The sequence below is a fragment of the Plodia interpunctella genome, chromosome 13, assembly GCF_027563975.2.
Source record: "Plodia interpunctella isolate USDA-ARS_2022_Savannah chromosome 13, ilPloInte3.2, whole genome shotgun sequence".
NCBI classification, from domain to species: domain Eukaryota; kingdom Metazoa; phylum Arthropoda; class Insecta; order Lepidoptera; family Pyralidae; genus Plodia; species Plodia interpunctella.
In genome coordinates this window covers 2,337,753-2,358,939 of record NC_071306.1, presented here as the reverse complement: position 1 = coordinate 2,358,939, position 21,187 = coordinate 2,337,753, and the positions used below count along the sequence as shown (strand labels likewise).

General features: G+C 35.0%; 1 protein-coding gene across 2 annotated transcripts; it reads left to right on the top strand.

The window, feature by feature from the left end:
- The first annotated feature begins 3,327 nt into the window (after window positions 1–3,327).
- LOC128674850 (probable cytochrome P450 49a1) lies at window positions 3,328–20,972 on the top strand. Of its 2 annotated transcripts, XM_053753797.2 has the most exons (11): window positions 3,384–3,579; window positions 4,381–4,459; window positions 6,841–7,022; window positions 8,390–8,523; window positions 13,237–13,331; window positions 13,904–14,014; window positions 15,332–15,484; window positions 16,934–17,143; window positions 18,627–18,774; window positions 19,322–19,561; window positions 19,896–20,972. In XM_053753797.2, the coding sequence occupies exons 3-11, from the start codon at window positions 6,986–6,988 to the stop codon at window positions 20,211–20,213; spliced, it is 1,446 nt and encodes a 481-aa protein (XP_053609772.1). In that variant the 5' UTR covers window positions 3,384–3,579; window positions 4,381–4,459; window positions 6,841–6,985; the 3' UTR covers window positions 20,214–20,972. The 2 variants fall into 2 exon arrangements, with proteins under 2 accessions (XP_053609771.1, XP_053609772.1); XM_053753796.2 differs by lacking the exon at window positions 4,381–4,459 and having other exon boundaries at window positions 3,328–3,579.
- The last annotated feature ends 215 nt before the right edge of the window (window positions 20,973–21,187 follow it).

Here is a 21,187-nt window from a genome sequence, read left to right as displayed (position 1 = left end):
TTATCTAGTATACAAATAACATAGTAAACAACTAAATTAAACAAACGAGAAAAGTTTTCGGTGTTGATTGAAACGTGAAATGGAAAAAACGTATCGTACGAAAGTAAAATTAAGTTTTTGTGGTTTACAATTAAAGAAACATACGGGTTTATGTGTTGTATGCGGCGTTAAATTGTATAACAAAGTATTTACACTACATATTAAAATATATGACGGTATTATTGAAATAACCAAATATGATAGCTTAATAGTATAGTCGCGTAAACATATTTCTATAGAACCATTAATGTTTTCTATGAAATAATATATTTTAAGTTTTAGCATAGCCTATGTCACTCTTCAACCTTCAAACTATCTTCACACCATAAATAATCACAATACACTTTCGCATTTATAATGTTAATTTGGATGATTTGGTCATACGATGAACTCAAAAATATTTTTATTGAGTTTAGCCATTTGACTACGCGCGAGGCCCATGTGGTCTTATAGCGAATAACGCATTAATTCAAATCTCCACACTATTGTCAAGATATTGAAACGTAATGATGCTATTTCGAGGAAAATCTCGACTTAATGATGAAAGCTTTGTCGTGTCGCGTCAACTTGAGCTTTCAGAAACATGACACTCAGAACAAAGTGTCATTAACTTGGCTCCTCAATTTGAAAGATTGCTTTCACTGTAACCCTACTTGTGTGTGATCATTTTTAACCACCGACGACAGGGGTGACTTGTCTGTGTAGGCTGAGCTGATGAAATGATGCCAGCAACTTTTGGGGGTTTCTTGGGATATTTTAATGTATATTTGTATAGGTAGCCATATATATATATATTAATTCAAATCTCCACACTATTGTCAAGATATTGAAACGTAATGATGCTATTTCACGGCAATATATATATATATATATATATAGGTAGTTTTATTTCGAATTATCCTATTCTACTTATATATACTTATATACAATTGTTTTCCCGGTTACTTCCACCGCCATTGAGCGTCGAAGCTCAACGTAGGAAGTATCCGATCCTAAGAGTGTAGTGACATGAAAAATAGTAGATTAGTAATCATGTACCGACGCTGTTGCTGTCGTAATGTTTACATTTTAGTCAGTTTAGTTTTACAAGCGTATTTTTACAACATAATTAGCCGAACATTATAAGTAAAAAAGGATTCCAGCACCGCGAGGAAGTGTTTCCAGAAGGCTGGCAGCATTACCCCACTGCACCGAAATGACTAATCTAATAACAACAACTAACAAAACAGACATTTTTGTATATCTTATCTGCTGTAAAGTTTTACATAAGCTTGAGAATACTCATCACAAAACGCTCGAAGTTCCAAGGGCGGCGGGATCAAAGGAATGGCCTTGACACAAATCCACAGTCCCATGGATTATATTCACACGATGAGAGAAATAAGAAAATGCGATTGGTTTTTAAACAAATCTGAACTGAAATTGGAACAGTAGACAGTTTATATAAAAAAAAAACTGAAGATTTCATTGTTTACATATAATCAATTATTTTAAAATTTATTGCACAAATTAAAAAGTCAACAATACGTATGAATTAATCGAATAATATTACTGATTATAATCTGTATCAATACTAAAAACTGACCCTGTTTTTTTTTTATTTGAATTTTGAATTAGTCACATAAGCGAAAATATATGTTCTTTTTAGAAAATACATTTTGAACAATTTAAATCTTAATTCCTTGTTTCATTTCTTTTGAGTCCTTGTTATTGTAGGATTTGTATCTGTTAATACATTTATCGGTATCGGTACTACGATTCGTTTCAGTTAGGCTAATGCCTAACTGTTCTTAATAAGACAGTTAGGCATGTCTGTCTTATTAAGTCTGTCTTTCGTCTATCGTATAAATGTCTATCGTAGCTCAGTCAATAAATCATTTATACAATTATCTTCCTCATAACGAAATCATGTGGAATGAAACACATACAACGACTTCCTTGGCATTATTATTGAAACGATTTGCCATTACCACAGTGAAATGGAGAACCATTTCACACACCAAATAATTTATACACTAGAGTGCAAGTTTCCTCACGATGTTTTCCTTCGAAGTAATCTATGAAAATTACTATTTAAGAGTTAGATTAGTATACAAACTCTCAAGTGACACAAGTAGGATTCGAACCTGAGACCTTCAAGCTCACAGGCCTGAAAGCAATACAAAAAAACATGATTACATTATATCCCATCTTATTAGCAGAGTTAAACAAATGTATATCGTTCATTCCAAGAACACACGAAGGAATGGAATGTAAACAAATAGTTTATGAACTGCGACATCGCAGATTACAATCAGTAGCAGCAATTGAATCCTTGGTTCCAATCGGTCGTTCCTACATATGGATGTTCCTACCGGTTCAAAGGTCACCGCAGTAGGAACGGGACGTATGGGAATAGTTATCGATTCATTTCATCGATATTTTACTATAGAAACTTAGTTAAATTTAGTTAAGTGTTTTTTTTTATTTACATATATTTCATTAGTCTATGAACATCAGATTTACTTTGAAACTAAATAAAAGCGGGTAAAAAGGTAAAACTGAAATTTAAGTAATACGTAAATAAGTATACAATAAAGTAACAAAATTGTTTAAAATAACTTATGACTAACGATCCATTAATCTCACACTCTGATCACATGATTCGAGTGACTAACACTATAAATAATTATGGTTCATTGTTTGAGTTTGTTTATTGAATCCACATTTTTAAGTTTTTACTGTCCACAAATATATATATTTTCTAATTGTTAAATATGCTTACTATAAATTTCATTCAATATTTTATTGATATTATATTAGAGTTTTTATTGATATTATTTTGGATTGATTTTATATTAGAATATCCTTATCGTGATTGATAACTTTTACCAATCGATTATATTGCAGAGTTATCAGTTTCATCCTCAGATCGTAATAAAATTACCATGATAATATTTTTACATTTTTAACTGAAGTAGTCACGTCACACAAACGGAAAAGGGAAATGACTGAATATTACTCGAGATTAGAGTAGTGTAGCAGTATATTTAACCTCACTGATAAAATCAATAACACTTAAGTTTTTTACTTAGCTATAATTAGAAACAACACATCATTAATATAAGTTAACTGATATTATTAGTTATTGTTTTATTACTAATGATGTTATTATTATTAAGTTATTGGTAATAACTATTTATGATCATAAAGATAAAACTGCATGCTTACTAACCCTGCACAATTATGACATGCACTGCAAAATATAAATAAATCGGACGTAATAATATCTCATTATTGTTTCTTATCGTAAAAAAGCAGCGTCTAAAGACCCCATCACTACACTCTCGTCTTCATACCAAGCAGACGTGTGCGACCTCTAATTTCTGAACGACGCGAACCGCGTACTGGCAGTCAATAAAATTTAAAATAAAAAATACTAATAAAAGGACTGATTGAAAAAGTTTAAAAATATGGTCATGTGTCATTGTGTGATTTTGTGATTTTTTTTAAACAAGTGTTAATAATGACGAAAGTAACTTTCTTAGTTCGCCAATCATTGTAAGTTTTATTTTGTTTTTTTTTGGTTACCTACCTTATTTTTTTTTTAATAACAAATGTACAGTGCACTTTTTGAAATTTAATAAGGAAGTGAATTATATAAATCTCATTTTCGTTTTTTGCAGATACTTTCGAATCTGAACAAATTATTATTTTTTAACTAATAGTGTTGTCTGCGAAATCGCGATCACATTTATTTTTATCTTGTCTAATGACATACTTCCTGTATTGGTCTATTATATATAACATTACTTTTCTCACTTATAAATATAATATTTTTGTAGAAATAAAAAACCTACAGGTACATGTAAAAAAAAAATAATATGCTCCCTTGGATATGGATCAATGAATAGAATATTGAAGGCTTTGCCTAGCAGTGGGACAGATTAAGCAAAAATAGGCCTAAAGAAAGAACTGGTTGAGAAGTAAACAAACCAAGTAGGTACTAGTAGCTACAATAAGTAGTTTACGATTTGGTATTCGACCTTGACACCTCACCTGGATACGACAGAGTATCAAGTTTTATTGTACACCATACATGCCACAGATTAAACAAATACTTGACTGGGCATGACAAACTACATGTCATTAATTCCTAACACATTATTACACAGAAATAATTATGCCCTGATGATATTAACTAATGGGAGGCGTGTGGTTCCGCCCTGGAATAGGAGCACTTCATATCCTTGTGGATATCGTACGACTAAGAGATTCATGGCCAAAACAGCTGGCAACAACAACATTCCCAAAGAGGATTGAAGGCAGACAGGCGGCCGGTTGTTAAAATCTATTTTTTAGGCTTCCAGGCTTCGTGGCGTCACAGCCCCGAACACAAATGGGAACATGCGGAGATGAGAAAGATATATGATATATGATGGTTAGTAGAATGCAACTCGCCTCTCAGTCGCGGCCAAGTTGACATACATACTACAGTAATTTCGCACATCGGCATTGAAAATAAATCCTACTGACCTAATTTAACGAAGTACATACATTATGTAAAAAAACATTTAAATTTTGGAGCGGACAATGCCAAACAAACAAAAAGAACAAATTTGGCGGGAATCCAATGAGATTCGCAAAACATTTGACGATTATTTAACAATAAATATGGAACTTCACACGTGCATTTTTGTGTTCCTTTTTGCCATTATTAGATCTACGTAGGAAAGAAAAACAATCATATCAGTTCACAAATATCAAATTCCCAGTAACTATGTTATCAGAAATGGCTAAACAAAATATTGATTTGTAGCAAATAATGATAAATCACCATAGCTGTCTTCGGACATGGCCACCACCGCTTCCTCCGTGATTGCCTCTCCCTTCACTGAGCCTTCCTCATCCAGTTATGACCGACATGCCTCCTTACATCGTCCACTCATCTCTTTGCAGGACAATCTCTAGTGGTCTCTCTTTCTAGCGCTGTTTTCTCTAGATTTCTTTCTCTCTGTCTCACCATTCAATTGCTCGTTTAATCTATGGCTCGGCGTCCAGACGCGCAACATATTCATGTTCATTTTTATAAATATCCCGCCAATCTTCACTCGTGGAGTTCCCAATGATCATCATGACCTGAACAGCTCCAGTCTTCAACCTGATCCAATCGTTTATTAGTCAGATCCATAAGTTCAATGACAAAGATTATTTATTCGCAAAAACACGAGTTTATACATTATTTACAATGTGGTGTTAAAATAAAACTTAATCCTACATGTTTCACCTGGAGGGTATACAAATTTAAATGGAGAGCGTACTATCATTCCACAAAGTAAAATATATTTCGTTTGTCAATTTTAAATACAAATTATTGTAATAAAAATTATCACCACCTCATGGAAATAATATAACAATATCGAAGACGGAAAATTCAATCCGGAAAGATCTTCCAAAATTTTCCCTGTTATTTTCTACTCCGAATCAAAGTCAAAGCTAGTTTATAAAGGCCTATTAAATGTGGGTTTCTGCTAGGCAAAGTATAATTTGACAGAACTGTAGGCTTTAAATCTGATTTGAATGCGAAACGAGCCAGAGTTATCATCTTAATCCAATTACAGTATTCGGGCAATATTACTGAAGTTGTTGTTAATCTAACTACGTTTTGCATTGGCTTTTCTCCTGTAATCCTTCAGAATAACCACACAAATGAACTGTTTGCATAATCTAAATCATTAATTGATTTATTTACTTGTTCACTTGTTGTCAAGGACGATATACGTAACAATGGTCTGACTACTGACGATGCCGATGCTGCAGAACCCTGGGCTTCAACGCTTTGCAGCTGGGGATGAAAGTGAGAAAATGCAAATGAGAGACAGACAAAATAGACAACGAACAAACACACTTTGACATGTGGATTTCAACTATTTTCGTAGTATAGTGATACAATTATTAGCAAAACAAATAAAAATCAACCTTTGAACAATGATTACTTACTATAACTCTACAAATCTATGAAAATAAATTCAAATTTGCGTATAAACTTGAATGCGCACTTCATTAACAATGTATTGCTTACAATCTAAGTAATTCTAATGTGTGACTATCAACATGTTTTGTTTCACCTAGGTTCATTAGTCCAAATGAATACCGCTCTTGTACTCACAAGAGCGGTATTGTATATTACTTGTATCAGAATTATTATAACAACTCTGTTATAATAATTTTGATATTAATTGATCATTTTTCTCTTCAATAAACACAATAAAGATTTGTTGAGATTTTATCCAACTTTCTGCTCATTAAAAGTTGCAAAAGAAGTTCAAATTAAAAATATTTTTAAGTAAGTTTAAAATTTTAATCTTCTGACATCAGTTTATCTGAATCTGTTTATCTGAATCAGTTTATGCATAATTTAACAAATGTATTCATTTTTCAAACCTCTCTCTCTTCTGAGCTCATTCCGCTATCGTCTAATGAGCGTCAAAGCCCAGGTTTTCCTACATTTTTCTCCACGCGGTGTTCTTTATCTTTAATTGTCTACTTGACTAGGAATGAAATAAAATGTATACGCATTTAAATAACTAATTGTCACTTCAATTGATCAGTTTTATTAATTACGGTATTTTATTTCTTATTTTTTTGATCTTACTAAAGTGTATTAGAAATATTTTTTGACTCTAAAATCCGTGACCTCACAATCATCACTGCCATACAAGTTCCATATTAAATTTGATTGGTTGAAAAGTAGCCAATTGTAAGGTACGCATATTATGATGACATCTCACTACTCAAACAATCTACATTGATCGGCTGCAGGTTCCACAATCCCCGGCGGACCATCTGCTCCTCATCCAGCAGGTCATCGACTTCTCCTCAGAGATGGAAGGCAGCTGCCGCACCAGCCGTCGCTCCTGGGCCTCTGAAGCCCTTTGTCGACATCCCTGGACCACTAGCCCTGCCGATGTTAAGGCATTCCGCTCATGTCTTGCCTAGGATTGGTAAGTTAATTTTTTATTTTAGCCAAGAGAATATCTTCATTTGGACTATTATCTATCACGTATAACAGGTATTCTGAATGACATTCATTTCATCGTAGTATTTATTTCTATGTCGTAAATAAGTCGTTAGCCTGTTATCTGTATTCGTGTTAATAAATAATTGATTGACTGGCCGAAAGTACAATAAAATTGAAAACAACTTTTTGTGAAATAGGTATTGAATATTAGTCGTACGTTAGATCAACTGCAAATTTTATGCATTACTTTATCGCATTTGCTATTGTTATTCCGTAATGCAATTCCTTCTCTAAAGCTGTCAATCCAATTAGTGCAGGTTATGGCTACGAAAAGGTGCGTGATGTGGTCCCGCCCTACAATAATACCACTATTTACATGCTTCTGTGAGTAAATAATTTTAAACTTTTACGTTTCATTGTTAAACCCTTCGACCCTTAGGAGAAAATAAAGACAATTGAACAACAATAGGATCGCAGTACGATCGGGGCGCGCGGTAATTGAAGGGTCAATTTAACTTGCTGCCGTGGATGTTATTCGGTCGTAAAATGAGTGAGAGAGGATCTAAAAATATCAAAACAATAATCCAGAAAGTCGTTTCAGAACCAGTTACAGATTCGAGACAGTGCACTTTTTCAAACTTATGATTTATTTTTAGTGCTCGCCAGACCGGTCCAAATATTTTTTGCAAATTCTCTCTCGCGATACTTTTTATTCTTTGGAGATAGTAATGAAAGCAGACTTTGTATTTAAGTAGTTTTTAATGGGCTTCGGGACGTCCCGTCATTTTATTAATTAAAATTTCAAATCTTACAAAATTTCGAAGAGACGGGCACTCTTAAATTTTTTTTTTTCTAATTTTCATTTGTGTCTTCCATTATCAAGCCTTAAACTTTATATTAAAAAGTTAATACATCATTTTTACTGTGTTCATAACAACTGTAGGATCACGTTTACGTCAGTCATCTCAGAAAACCACACAAAAAATGCTTATTTGATAGAATGTATTATTGATTTGGGTTCAAATTTTCGTAGTTGTGGAGTCGATTGACCGCAGATAAAAATTGCATCTTCAGTGAAGGGGATTCTTTGTATTAAATAATTAATATGCGTTAATTGAATTGCTATTAATAAGTAACTATGTGGCTTGTGACAATAAATATGAACAACATTGAGTTAATACAAATGACAACAACAATAGCTGTGTAAAAATAAAACCATGCAAAAATGTGTCTATGACTCACTTTTAGATAATAAGCCTACAATTTTTAATTATTCTTCTGAGCACAATTCTTCAGAATACCCTTAAAACTTAATTCATATAGTTTTAAATAGACTATTCCTTTCAACAGGCAGTTTCCACCACACCGTCGGCCTAGGCCTCCTGGAGCGGCTGCGAAACCGCTACGGAGACCTGGTCCGCCTCGCCAAGGCGTCCAGAACCCGTCCTGTATTATACGTCTTCCACCCTGAGATGATGCGGGAGGTATGTCAACACTTTATATTTATTTCTATTGCTTGTATTTCAGACTGGATTCATTCGTAGACAGGCTAATAGTCACATAACAGCGATGGGAACAATGTCTCGATATTCCGTTTCTCCCTGTCTATGTCAGTAATTACTAGTATTACCAAGTATACATAAATTTACATTAATATTATCACGGCCATTTCTCATGGCGGTTCTAGCAGAGACTAGAAAGTTCTACTTGTCAATTAGTAAGCATATAATTAAATTAAAATAACTAATATTTTTTTATAAAATTATGATTATTTCAAAAACGACTTAACCGATTTTGATGCCCCGCGAACTTGAAAATTCTATTGACAGTTCCTACATACCTTTTTAAATTTCATCAAAATCAGATCAACGGTTCGAAATTTATCTTGTTACAAACATACATTCATACATATAAAAAATGTATTTTTGCTCCAAGTTGATTTGTTACTCGCTTCGCTCGCTCAGTCAGTTAATTTCTTTAAGAAGTAACAAATCAAAGATATATGAAGCAAATATTACTACTTCATGCAAACCGGTTCCTCCACCAGTCTACGAAGTAAACAACTGAGTCACGCGGCGTTAATTCATTCATGTTTACAAATTAATATTGGTAGTATATATTATTAAAGTAAATTAGGTCAACTGGGTAACTGAAGAGAAAACAAAATTTGTTTTCGTTCATTGCTCTAGTATATGACTAAGTTTTGATTCTGAAACAAAATAAGTACGTGATCTTTCTCGATAGAAAATAATTTTAAGAACAAAATTATTTTAAGGATACTAAACATGTAAAAGATGTACTTAATCCTAACTAATATTATAAATGCGAATGTAAGTTTATTTGTTTGTTACCACTTCACGCTCTATCTACCTACTCAACCAATATTCTTGAAATTTTGCATCCTTGTATTATGAAGTATGGAGGAGGACATAGGGTACCTTTCATCATCGTGGTTTATCCACGCGGGCGAAGCCGCAGGCAAAAGCTAGTAGGGAAGAAACGATCAAAAAAAGAATCTTAAGTAAAATCCTACTTATTCACCTATGATTAACTAAAAGTATGGTAAGTATAATGACAAAAGAATTACACATTAATAGATACATAATTTTATAACTATTTTATCAGTATATTGCAACTTCGGACACGCTTTATCTAATGACGCACGATGGGGTCATGTTTATATTAAAATTGGTATATTCTCTGTTATCTTTATTCTTGTACTCAATTTATTTATCAACAACGATATATGCAAGAAATTATTAAGTAATCGCTCGATTCCAGAATTTTTTCATCTCATTATTATTTTCAAAAATAAGTTTAAAAGTATGTGTGACATGTATAAAAATTCCATTTAAATAGATGCTTGAGTATTTTCAAAAAACATAATTGCTTGCTTGTAACAGTGGGGTATGTTGATTGGTTGAGAGCACCCGCTACTCTCTAATGACAATACTGTACGTCGGCGTGAGACGTAAAGAGATTAATTAATTCAGCCAAACTGGCATTGTCTCGATAGCTTATTAACATGTTCAATTTACATTACTTTTACGTTGGTTGTCGGGGGCTACTATGAAACACGTAGCACGTCGTTGCGTCCACACGTTCTCTCTTTTTTCACGAGATGGGAAAAAAAGAGGGCAATGTTAACGCAACGTATTACGGCCGGCCTACCTCGAAACATACAAACTATTTCGTGGTAGGCCTTCAAGAAATATCGAGACAAAAAAAATTTAGGACAAAATTACCAAAATGAATTTTCAAATTTTAATTAGAAATAATTTTTTTTCAAATAATTAACAAACTTAATATAATGAATGAGTAAATAATTTTCGCATATTAATAGTGCCATCACCAATAATAATATAAAAATATCTGTTTGAACTTTATCAACATTGTACGCATTTAACGAGCTAATTCACACCGCCAGCTGTTACATTTATTTATGACAGTTTCAAAATGTATACTGAAATACAATTAAATGTCAATAGTTTATGGTAATTGTTATTTCAACCTTCACCCCGTCACTACGAGTGGGTTGCACCATTGAACATTGACGGTAACTTTAACCAGCGCAGAATAACGCACAGTACCTATGCCATTTTTTCTAAACGTCAACGGGGCGACGGAGCGGCGCTAATTTTAACTTCCCAAAAAGTGGTGGGAACTGAAGGAGGCCAAGTACACAAAATAAATTTATTGAGCAAGACTGAAAATAAAATAAAGAAAAAAGATCCAAATTGTAAAATTACCATGTCGATTGTATGGAATTTTAACACACGTTGCAAGTGCACGGATGTATTATCGTGTTGCAGAAGTGCTGTACAGATGCACTCCTAATACCGTGCGATATTAGGAGTGCATCTGTACACAGGCCTTTATGTAACACAAAATTTTCAACCAAAACACGACGTCGGTGTAAACACCACCCAATATATAATATCTATTCCGGCAATTCGGTGCTGAAAACTGTTAATTGCTCTCCCTCCGCCGCAGCTGCTATATGTCTCGATTAGATGTTTACATTTATAGTTTACTAGCTTTTGCCCGCGGCTTCGCCCGCCTGAATTTCATTGGAAAATCTCAGTAATTTTTTTATCGCGTACTCTGCAAAACTGGTAAACATATATCCTACGGGAACCTGACCATATATCGGGATGAAATGTATCTAATTTTCCCACAGGACCCCTCATATTCCGGGATGAAATGTCTATAAGATGTTAACCCGGGATTCCGAGGCATTTTTGATTCATAATTAGTTTTTCAATTATCCTACGGGAACCTGACCATTTGCCGGGATGAAATGTATCTAAGATGTTAACCCGGTATATAAGGTACCTACATACCAAATTTCAAGCAAATCGGTCCAGTAGATTTCGAGTGATGCGCGTTCAGAGAGACAGACAGACAGGCAGACAGACAGACAAAAATTTCCAAAACTATATTTTCGTCATCTATATCAGTAACAAAGTATATTCCATGAAGAATTTTAAAAAAATATCCAATGTACAAATTTGGCCTTTCTTCAATTTTATTATATATATATTGATTGATGATGTATTGATTGATGATGAGTTATTGCTGTGACTGATGTGTCATTTCATTTTCCTTATAAGGCTGTAGATATTTGCTATGTAGACTCTTGAGGGCGTCGCGCATGGAAATGAATTTCCAATGTTTTGGAACACATGTACACTATCACTGCATTGAAATAACTGGTTTTATTCGGAATATAATAATAATAATAATACATAAAGTCAACTAAATATAGTTTTATCTGATTCAGTAAAATCGAGCACATTTTAGAATATTTTTATTGGCAAATGAAAAGTTTTAGTAGGTATTTCAAATTGTCTCATTTCATATTTATGGCATGAATGATAAATTGCGCTTATATTAATTCAGATGACTTAGCTTAAATAACCATTTGTTTTGTAATGTATCACATTTATATAATAAATTTACATAACACATTTATATAATAAATTACACTCCTTACTCTGTATCCTACCGCTGCCTAAATATTCCTGCAAACAAAAAATCTCTCAATTCTTGAAATCACTTGACTATGACAGCACTGAACATTTACTGCACCCTGACATATAACTAACGTGACTATTAATAAGTATTTACCTGAATTTACTGTTATATATGTTTACCTTCTAAGTTTATACCCTCAAGCTTATCAGCTTGTTTTATTGTTATCTTTGTAAGTACACTCTCAGTGTAAGTACACTCCTACAGTTTATTATTGTATTGTCTTTAGCCTTAGTAATAAGTAATAATTATGTTTGCTTAATTTTGTTTTTATTAATATCCAGGCTTTGTAACATTGTGGTATCAAACCCATCCAGATTGCACTGGTGTACACAGGTTCGCCTATATCAGGCACCAGTCTCCAGCAAGCTGCAGCACACATTACTTCTTTAATTAGTCTCACTGTAATGTTCATTAGCGTTTTGGAGAAAATAAAGCACTTTTTACTTTTACTTTACTTTACTTACTATAATAACCATATTTGAAGTACTATATGTTATTTATCATGGAACACCAGATTGGCACGTGTTATCTTGATGATTCGAGATAACATATATCCTTTGATCACCATTTTATCTGCACTTTTGGTATTCCTATCTATTTATTACAAAAAAATTCGTATGAGTAACTGTAATAGATATTTTTCGTTTCAGTTTAGTAATAAATTAATAAAACATATTCTTACTTCAATTTAGCATATTTCTGAATGTTCGCTGACTCCAACAATATGTATAATATGTATAATTGGTTATAATATAATAATCATACTCTTATCTCACTTTATGTGGGGTCGGTACAGCATGTCAGCGTCTTCCATTTCTCTCTGATGTTAACCGAACGTACTTTTCTCTTTCCCATACCGTGCAGAACACACTCCACCCGTCTAACTCTACTTCTTCCATCTATGAGTACAATACGGTCCAAAATGATTTATTGAATCAAATAGAAAATACAAAACAAGAAAATCTCAACACGTCCACGCCTCACAATGAACCTGCGCGTCAACGAAGTTTAAATAAAACTACGTACTTACTTACTTTGCCTTTTTTTGCAGGTTAAAGTTAACGTCAAATCTGATTGGTGCAACCCACTCTTAGTTTTATCTGTCACCTGTCTTTAATCAAAGCTATTTCTAGTAAAAAAATAAAATATTTTGTTGCCAGGTGTACGAGAGCCAGGCCACGGAGCCGCCTCGCTGGGAGCGCTCACCTCTGTGCGAACAGAGGAAGTCCGTCCCAAGCCTGTGTCCCATCTCTGGGTAAGTCATATTTGGACAATCTCTATTTAAAATTTTATCATCCATCCATCATAAAGAACCATTTAAACGTCCCCACTGCTGGGGCACCGGCCTTCCTTATGGATGGATAAGGAGTATGCACCCACCACGCGGGCCCATTGCGGATTGGCGGGTTTTAACGACTGAAAAATCATACAACTGAGACTAATGTGCCTTCTGAAGCACGGAGGAGCTCAAGATAATACTCGTATACATTTTAGTCACCCATCCAATGACTGACCATTGTGAGAGTATCTTAATCGCCACAATTACAGGCCGAGCGCGCAACCCCTTCGCCATTTAGTTCCCCTTATTTTTGTACAAAGGAAATAAGCGATCCATCTCACTCATCTGAGCGTTTTCTAAGTTACCTCTTTATACTATTTGTCTATAGTATGACTGCGAAAGCCTGACCTTATCTCTGTTTGAGAATACTTTTGTTGCTTAACTTGCCAAGGCCTGTCCCTTAGTCGCCTCGTACGACATCTACTATGAATGAACGGAGATCAAACAGCTTTCTATCTACAGTCAGTAACGGAACATTATTGTTTTAGGGATGAAACCAATGCCATTTGGACTGGACTTCGCATCCTCTTCCAAGATGGCACGATTTTGAAGAATTACGAGAAAGCGTTCGAAGAAATTGCAATCGACGCCACTGAGAGGTAAGAATTTTCCTTAATCCTATTTAATATTATAAATGCGACAGTAAGTTTGTTACCTCTTCAAGCTCTATCTACTCAACCAATCTTCTTGAAATTGTGTATACACGTAGTTTGAAGTATGGAAAAGGAGATGAGAAAAACCCCTTCATCCCGGAAGATTATAACCGCAAGCAAAAACTAGGTCTACATAATAATGCGAATTTGTATGTAAAGATATAATTTACTTTAACATAAACTTATCAGTGCACTTTGGCACACGGGCACAGATTAATAACTAGTCACTTGACACGGGTAAAATACACTTAATAACAATCATTTGTTTCTGATTCAATCCATATTGAAGTAAAAAAATAAATAAAATTATATTATGTACTTACTAACATGTAACTACAATACGAACTGCATACATCTGTAATCTATCGCACAATTATATAAACATAATATCGTGTATAATACGTTTACCAGCACGAGCTGAAACAAGCCATGAATCATACAATTAATAAATGTTTTTTTTCATCTGCTATGCCAGTCAATTGGTTGAATTTGCATTAATACAATTGCATCTCCAATGCAATTGCGTCAATGCAAATGCAGCGAACAGATGCATGTTCCTTTATTTATTTAGGTTTACCAACATTCCTTATTTACATCCATACTCAATTTTAGATTTTTACACAATACAGTTTACTAAATGTAATAAATACTTATAGGTAAACACGTCATGCATCAATATTAATAAGTTAGGGTAGATTAGGCTAACGAAGAATAGTTTATACAAAAAATTAACTAATTTGCTTAGTTTCTAGATATTGGAAAGCAGCTTTCCGTATTTCCTACCCAAGGAATCTGAATGAGTGAATATCCATTAGATTACGCAATTAGTTCACTAGTCTTCTAAGTCTTGGTACAGATGAATTTGCGCCAAATTTACTTCTACAGAAACAGGGACTAAGTGGTTCCTTTATGCCAGGATCCTCCTCTTTCAATCGTATTCCTCATGGCTGAGGGTCGTGGTCATTAAGTGGAATGGAGCACACATAACGACCATCGTGGCTACATTAATGGAGTGATTTTTAGATTATAAATTATCGAATAGAGTGCAGGTTTTCTCAAGACGTTCTCCGGAAGCAGGTGGTTACAGTGGTTAACATTCTTTATTTACAATTAACTATGAAGACTTTTTTTTTTCATTTACACAGAAAGTAATATAGTGTATTTGATCTGAATATCAAATACATACTACTTTCCGAGTATGAAAAATGTTTCTATAGTTTTTACTATTGTCGACACTTTTAATTTTTATGCCTTTGTCTCTAGACTTGGAGCACTGCGCTACGCAGGAAACGCTCTGAATGAGGAACTGGAGACTGAAATCTACCGTTGGGCGTTGGAGACGGTAGGCCTGATGATGTTCGGCCTCCGCCTGGGCTGTCTGGATGGTGATGTCCACGTCCCCACCCCTGACAATAAGTAAGTAGAAATAAAATATAGAAACATTGTTTTTTTTTTACCTAGTATAGTGCAAACGAGCATGGAGGTCGCCTGATGGTAAGCAAACACCGCAGCCCATGGACACCGGCAACCCGATACGGGTCACTGGTGCGTTGTGACTATTGTTTTATATATTTAAACTAGCTTTTGCCCACAACTTCCTATGTGAGTAAAAATCCGTTTCCCGTAGGAATTTCAGGAAATCCCTTCTTAGTGCACCCCTACCTAGACTGTCCTAGGAACCTGCACACCAAATTTCAGCTTTCTATGCCCAGTAGTTTCGGCTGTGCGTTGTCTGTCAGTCAGTCACTCAGTAACGCAAGACTTTTATAAATATAGATATTTTAGAAATATAGATATTGTAACAAACATGCGCTAGACTGGACCCCGATCAGCACGGGTCGTGGTCGAGCATTCGATCATAATCATAACACGTTTTTTTCATATTTTATGATCATATATTTTGTTATATTACCTACTTGAAAAAGCTTGGAAAGCCCTTCGGGCGTGAGCAAGAAACCGAATGAATTTCTTTCTGCACTTTTCCAAAGCAGTGGTCGTTCCGAATCCCATTCTAAGAAGTTGTCTATTTCTGCGCATACACATTTGACTTATTTGTAACGCATTTCAGATACGATAAATAAAAAAAAGCTAAGTTTATTTTCATAAAATACATCAAGAAAGTTTGTTTACTATCTTTAGAGGCCACTACCGATATTGTACGTAATTACGCATAATTAAATTGACCTTTACTGCAGATAAAAATATATTTATTGATTGTCAAATATAGCTTGCCGCTGTGAATAAGTCGTAGTACCCTGCGACGACGACAAAGTTGAGTGGTGCAAAGTTGAATTCAAAATTACGATTTTGTTGTTGCTAGGGCCTATATCTACACTGGTTTACTAAATTCATTAATTGTAGAGAAATATATTGCAACCATTTATCATCGTACGGTACTACGACTTTTTTACAGCAGCAAGCTATATTTGGCAATCAATGAATATTTATCTGCGGTAAAGGTCAATTTAAGATCTTGTATCTTATTATACCTTGTTATAGATATGTAATTTTTCGACGTTACAACACCTAATATATCAATATATTTATTGATAAATATATCAATAAATAAAAAAACGTCAAAACACCCTTGCGTTAACGGGTTAACGCTTGCGTTATATTTATGTTTACGCGCGTTCAATTTCCATACAATTTTGCAGTTTACGCACTGGTTGTGACTTCCGAAGCACAGGTGAAGAAGAAGCGGCGCAACAAACTTCACCGCAGCCTTATCTTCAAAGACGTATAAGATGACATACTGGTCTCCTGTCATGATAAGAAAATATATAAAAAAAAAAAAAACAAAAGTTTCCATTACTATTCAAAAATATTATATTAATATTACGTATATCTGTTATTATTTCATAGGACACCAGAGAAAACCTCAATGGACGATCACACGCCCGACCTATGCTCTCTCTCCAAGCGTTCCCTAGCTGACCTCACCCCAGCTGAGAGGTTGGTGCGGTGCACCCGGGAGATCGCTGATGGCAGCCACTTGGTTCGCAGTGAACACACCCTCAAGACTGACTCGCAGGTCTTTGCTCAAGCTCTAAAAGCATTTGACACACATATCAGGTGAGTTAATTAGCATGACATGAGACACAAGATCTCTGCTGGCTAAATCTTAAGCATTTATTGCATTTCATGTGGTTAAATAGGTTGTACCTATGGTTTAAAGGGTACATACTCGTATAGCTCAGACATGAACATGAACAAGGCTGAGAGCACAGCAAATCAAAATTCTGAGTTAAAACAAGTAGGTGAATTAAAATAGGTATTGGATTATCATGCATGTGTCATACGATTGTTAAACTAGAGTTCTCAAACTGACCTCTCCCTCTAGGAAACTAGGAGACAAAAGATTTTTTTTTAACTGTAATCATTCAGATTTTACCTACTAAAATACAGTTCGATGACTGTAATTAAAATAATTTGCTCTATAATAAGTTTAAACTTTCATAAAATTACTGAGTCGTAGCAAAAAAAATATCTACCAGTAAAATGCGCGCGCACGGTCAAGGTTAATTAATTACACGATTTGCACGAAACTATACCGCGCACCGCGCATTCTGTGCACGTTAACTTTCATAAATTGATGTTAAACTCGTTTAAATTAACCACTATTTTACAAACTATTTAAGAAAATTTCTGTCCTAAGTTCTAATTATAACTAAACCCCCTGTGTTCTTCGAATATTATTATACCTACCTATCCCCGAGGACATGCAAACTTTTATTGGCAATTTGGGTTTTTATCATCAATTAATTTATTTATCACACTTCATTAATATTCATAACATAAAGGTATTTTACACGTAGCTCATCATCGCTACATAGTATAAAACAAAGTCGCTTTCTGCTGTCTGTCTATTTCTATGTATGCTTAGACGGTATTATGTAGTACAAAAGAAACTGGTAAAAGATCAGTCCAACAATTGTCTCTACAAAAGGAAATATTAAATCTCACTATAAATTTTATTGCGACCAGCTGTTCCTTAAGATTGGGTCCCATATGGGGGAACAGATAAAATTCATCATTTAATATCTTTTAGTAGAGGCACATTCCTACGTACGTATGTACAGTCGAGGGTAGATAACCCTTACCCACTGAGTAACTTACTACCACAGAGATTTAAGGTATATCTGCTACCGACTGTACGGTGCAGTATTTATACTGGCTGAAGTAATGCGATCGAGATTAAGAGCAATGAGGAAAAATAAATTCTCATTTTATTCAATTTATGACAATGGAGACTTAAGTACTCTTCATTTTTATCAGGAGATTTCATTTCAAGCTAAAATGATGATAAAAATTCTAACAGTTTAGTTTAGACAAGTGGGAATTGACATACGAAATATTTCGTATCTCAATTTAATACATTTCTTGTTTCTGAACTTTAATTTTGATGATAAAATGATTCTGAAGATTTGTGAGCATGGATATTTCATCGCTGACTGGGCTTCGACACTATAGCGACGGAAGTAGCCAAGAAGCCGAGCGGCTTCTTGGTGGAAGATGGAAGAGAGAGAGAAAAACTCATTCTAAAATTTCTTTCCAGCCTGACTGACCACTTTCTGACGCGGGCTCTTCAAGACCTGGACTCCGGAGAGATGAGACCTGAACAAATACTTCTATACAAACTCCGACCCCTAGACAGGCGGATACTTCCACTGTCGTCTGATATCCTTCTTGCTGGAATTGACCCTGTGAGTATATTGTGGGCACCAATTATATTACAATAATCTTCAAAATGTCAAAATTAAAAAAATCTTAAAGCTGATTTTATTCTACTAATATTATAAGGTTTTTGAGGATGTATGTTTGTGTGTTTACTCGTTCACGCAAAATCTACTGGACCGATTGTTGTGAAATTTTGTAGACGGGTACAATATAGCCTGGAATAACATATAGGGTTGTTTTTATCCCGAAATTCCCACGGGAGCGAAACCCCGGGGCGCAGCTAGTTTTTCATAATACTTATATATTTCTAGAATCATCCAACTCGAAACAGAACTCATCATTATATTATTATCTCTCTCTTCCTATGTTATGGAGAAGAACGCAAGATCAATAAATCCGTAAATCTTTCCACCACACTTCGTTTGTCAAAGTGACAATGCATGAAACTGTGAAGATATATGTCGTGTTCACACAAAAACTGCTTAACCGAGATGTAATGAAGCTAGTAAGCTATAGTTAAATGTATTTATCCTACTAGATTACCTCTTTTTGAGTATTTCGTTTCTCTTCCAGCTGGTCCAAACAGCAATAAGCATGTTCTATCAGCTCTCCCTCCAAGCGGCACAACAACAGCGAGCCCACGACGAGGTAGCCTGGTCTACCGCCTCCAAAGATGCAGGTGCCGGTGCTATTGAGATGCCGTACATTGCTGCTTGTGTTAGAGAGGCTATGAGGCTGCTCCCAGCCACAGGAGGCGTTGTACGACGAAGCATGGAACCTCTCGCTGTTGGTGGTTACGAAGTACCTGAAGGAGTAAGTAATATAGACGAATAGATTAATAGTTTAGTCTTGTCTTGTGCTTCCAAAAAGGCAATACATAAAGGAATATTAACGTTTTATCCGCTCACGTACCTCATAAAATTTTTGATAGTCTTGCATTTCGTAGAATCTAAATAAAATTGCTATTACGGCCAGATTTCTGGTGACGTCGTCTGCATATCATATTCAGGTTGCTGTTCAATATTCCTTCGAGTAAATTCTAAAATCGAAGATTATATTTTTTGATTAACTACCATGACTCTTCTATACATGTCCCAGAGCTGTAACGCCTTCATTACTCAGTTTTTCTTATATATTTTTTCTGCAGGTAGACTTAGTCCTCGCACATGGTGTCAGCTCCAGATTGGACACAGAGTGGAGACGAGCGAAAGCCTTCATCCCCGAGCGCTGGTGCACAGAAGGCTGGGAGCCCATCCGAGCTTCCAAAGCCCATTCCTTCGCCTCCATGCCTTTTGGAGAAACCTGCCCAGCGACAGACATAGTTAATAACATGTTATCTCAATTGGCAATGAGGGTACTTGAGAAATACAGGCTGGAATGGCACGGACCCGCTCCGAACATGGCCACCACCGGGGTCAACAAACTTCAGCCGCCATTTTATTTCGTGTTGCAGAATGCGGCGTGATTAGCTGTGATATTTTTAGCTTACCTGTTTAGTGGTAATATGGTACGAATAGTGGCGTAGCTATAAAAGGGTTAGATTCAGCGGGACCCCAAAGTTCAGGGGGCCTCGGACTGAGACCAGCGACTTTTTTGTTGCACACACAGAGACGTAATTCTGAACGTCGAAAGTTGAATATTGTAACAGATTCTACCTATATTAGTGACCTACCTACCTATTAGTGATCTACCTACGTTAGTGAGATAAAAAATTTTGAAAATTTGATTGTAAGTTTTCAACCCGCCGCCCGCTTTACGTTAAACCTCGCTAGGAATGCTATTGTCGCTAATCACCCGCCAAGGCTATGTCCTACAATATGCACGGGAAAATATAGAGTGGTTCTCTTGTAGGACGCCACAGAAATATGGGTGAAATATTAAAGGCTCAAAGCCTGAAAGCCCATAGTCCAACTTGCCATGGAGATCAGCCCTGGTTCAGATGATCTCTAGCTACGCCACTGAGTACAAGTTACTCTATCTGTAGTTATGTAAGATAAAATGTCGTTTGCCATCGACACATTATGGTCATAATGTTAGACATGTTTTTTTTTATTGAGAAATTATAATTATAACATAATTACATGAAATGAATGAAATGACAAATGTCATTTGAGTGCTATGTAGTCATTTATGGTCATAGTCTGTATTCTAATTTGTATTAATAGAATGTAATAATGAGCAGATCTTTACATAGTTAAATAATAATAAATTGTATACCATAAAATGCTGTGCTTTTTTCATTTCGTCCATATATTTTCATATTTCCCTCGTCATGTTGAAAGATGTGGATAGTTCAGTTCACTATTGTGTATGCGACTACCTGCCACTAGATAGCGGTAGATAATCGTTAAAATCATGTCAGATGCCTTTAGTTGACTTGAATAAAATATGACACTGTAACACATTCGATATGAAGAATGATTAAATAAATATAATTAA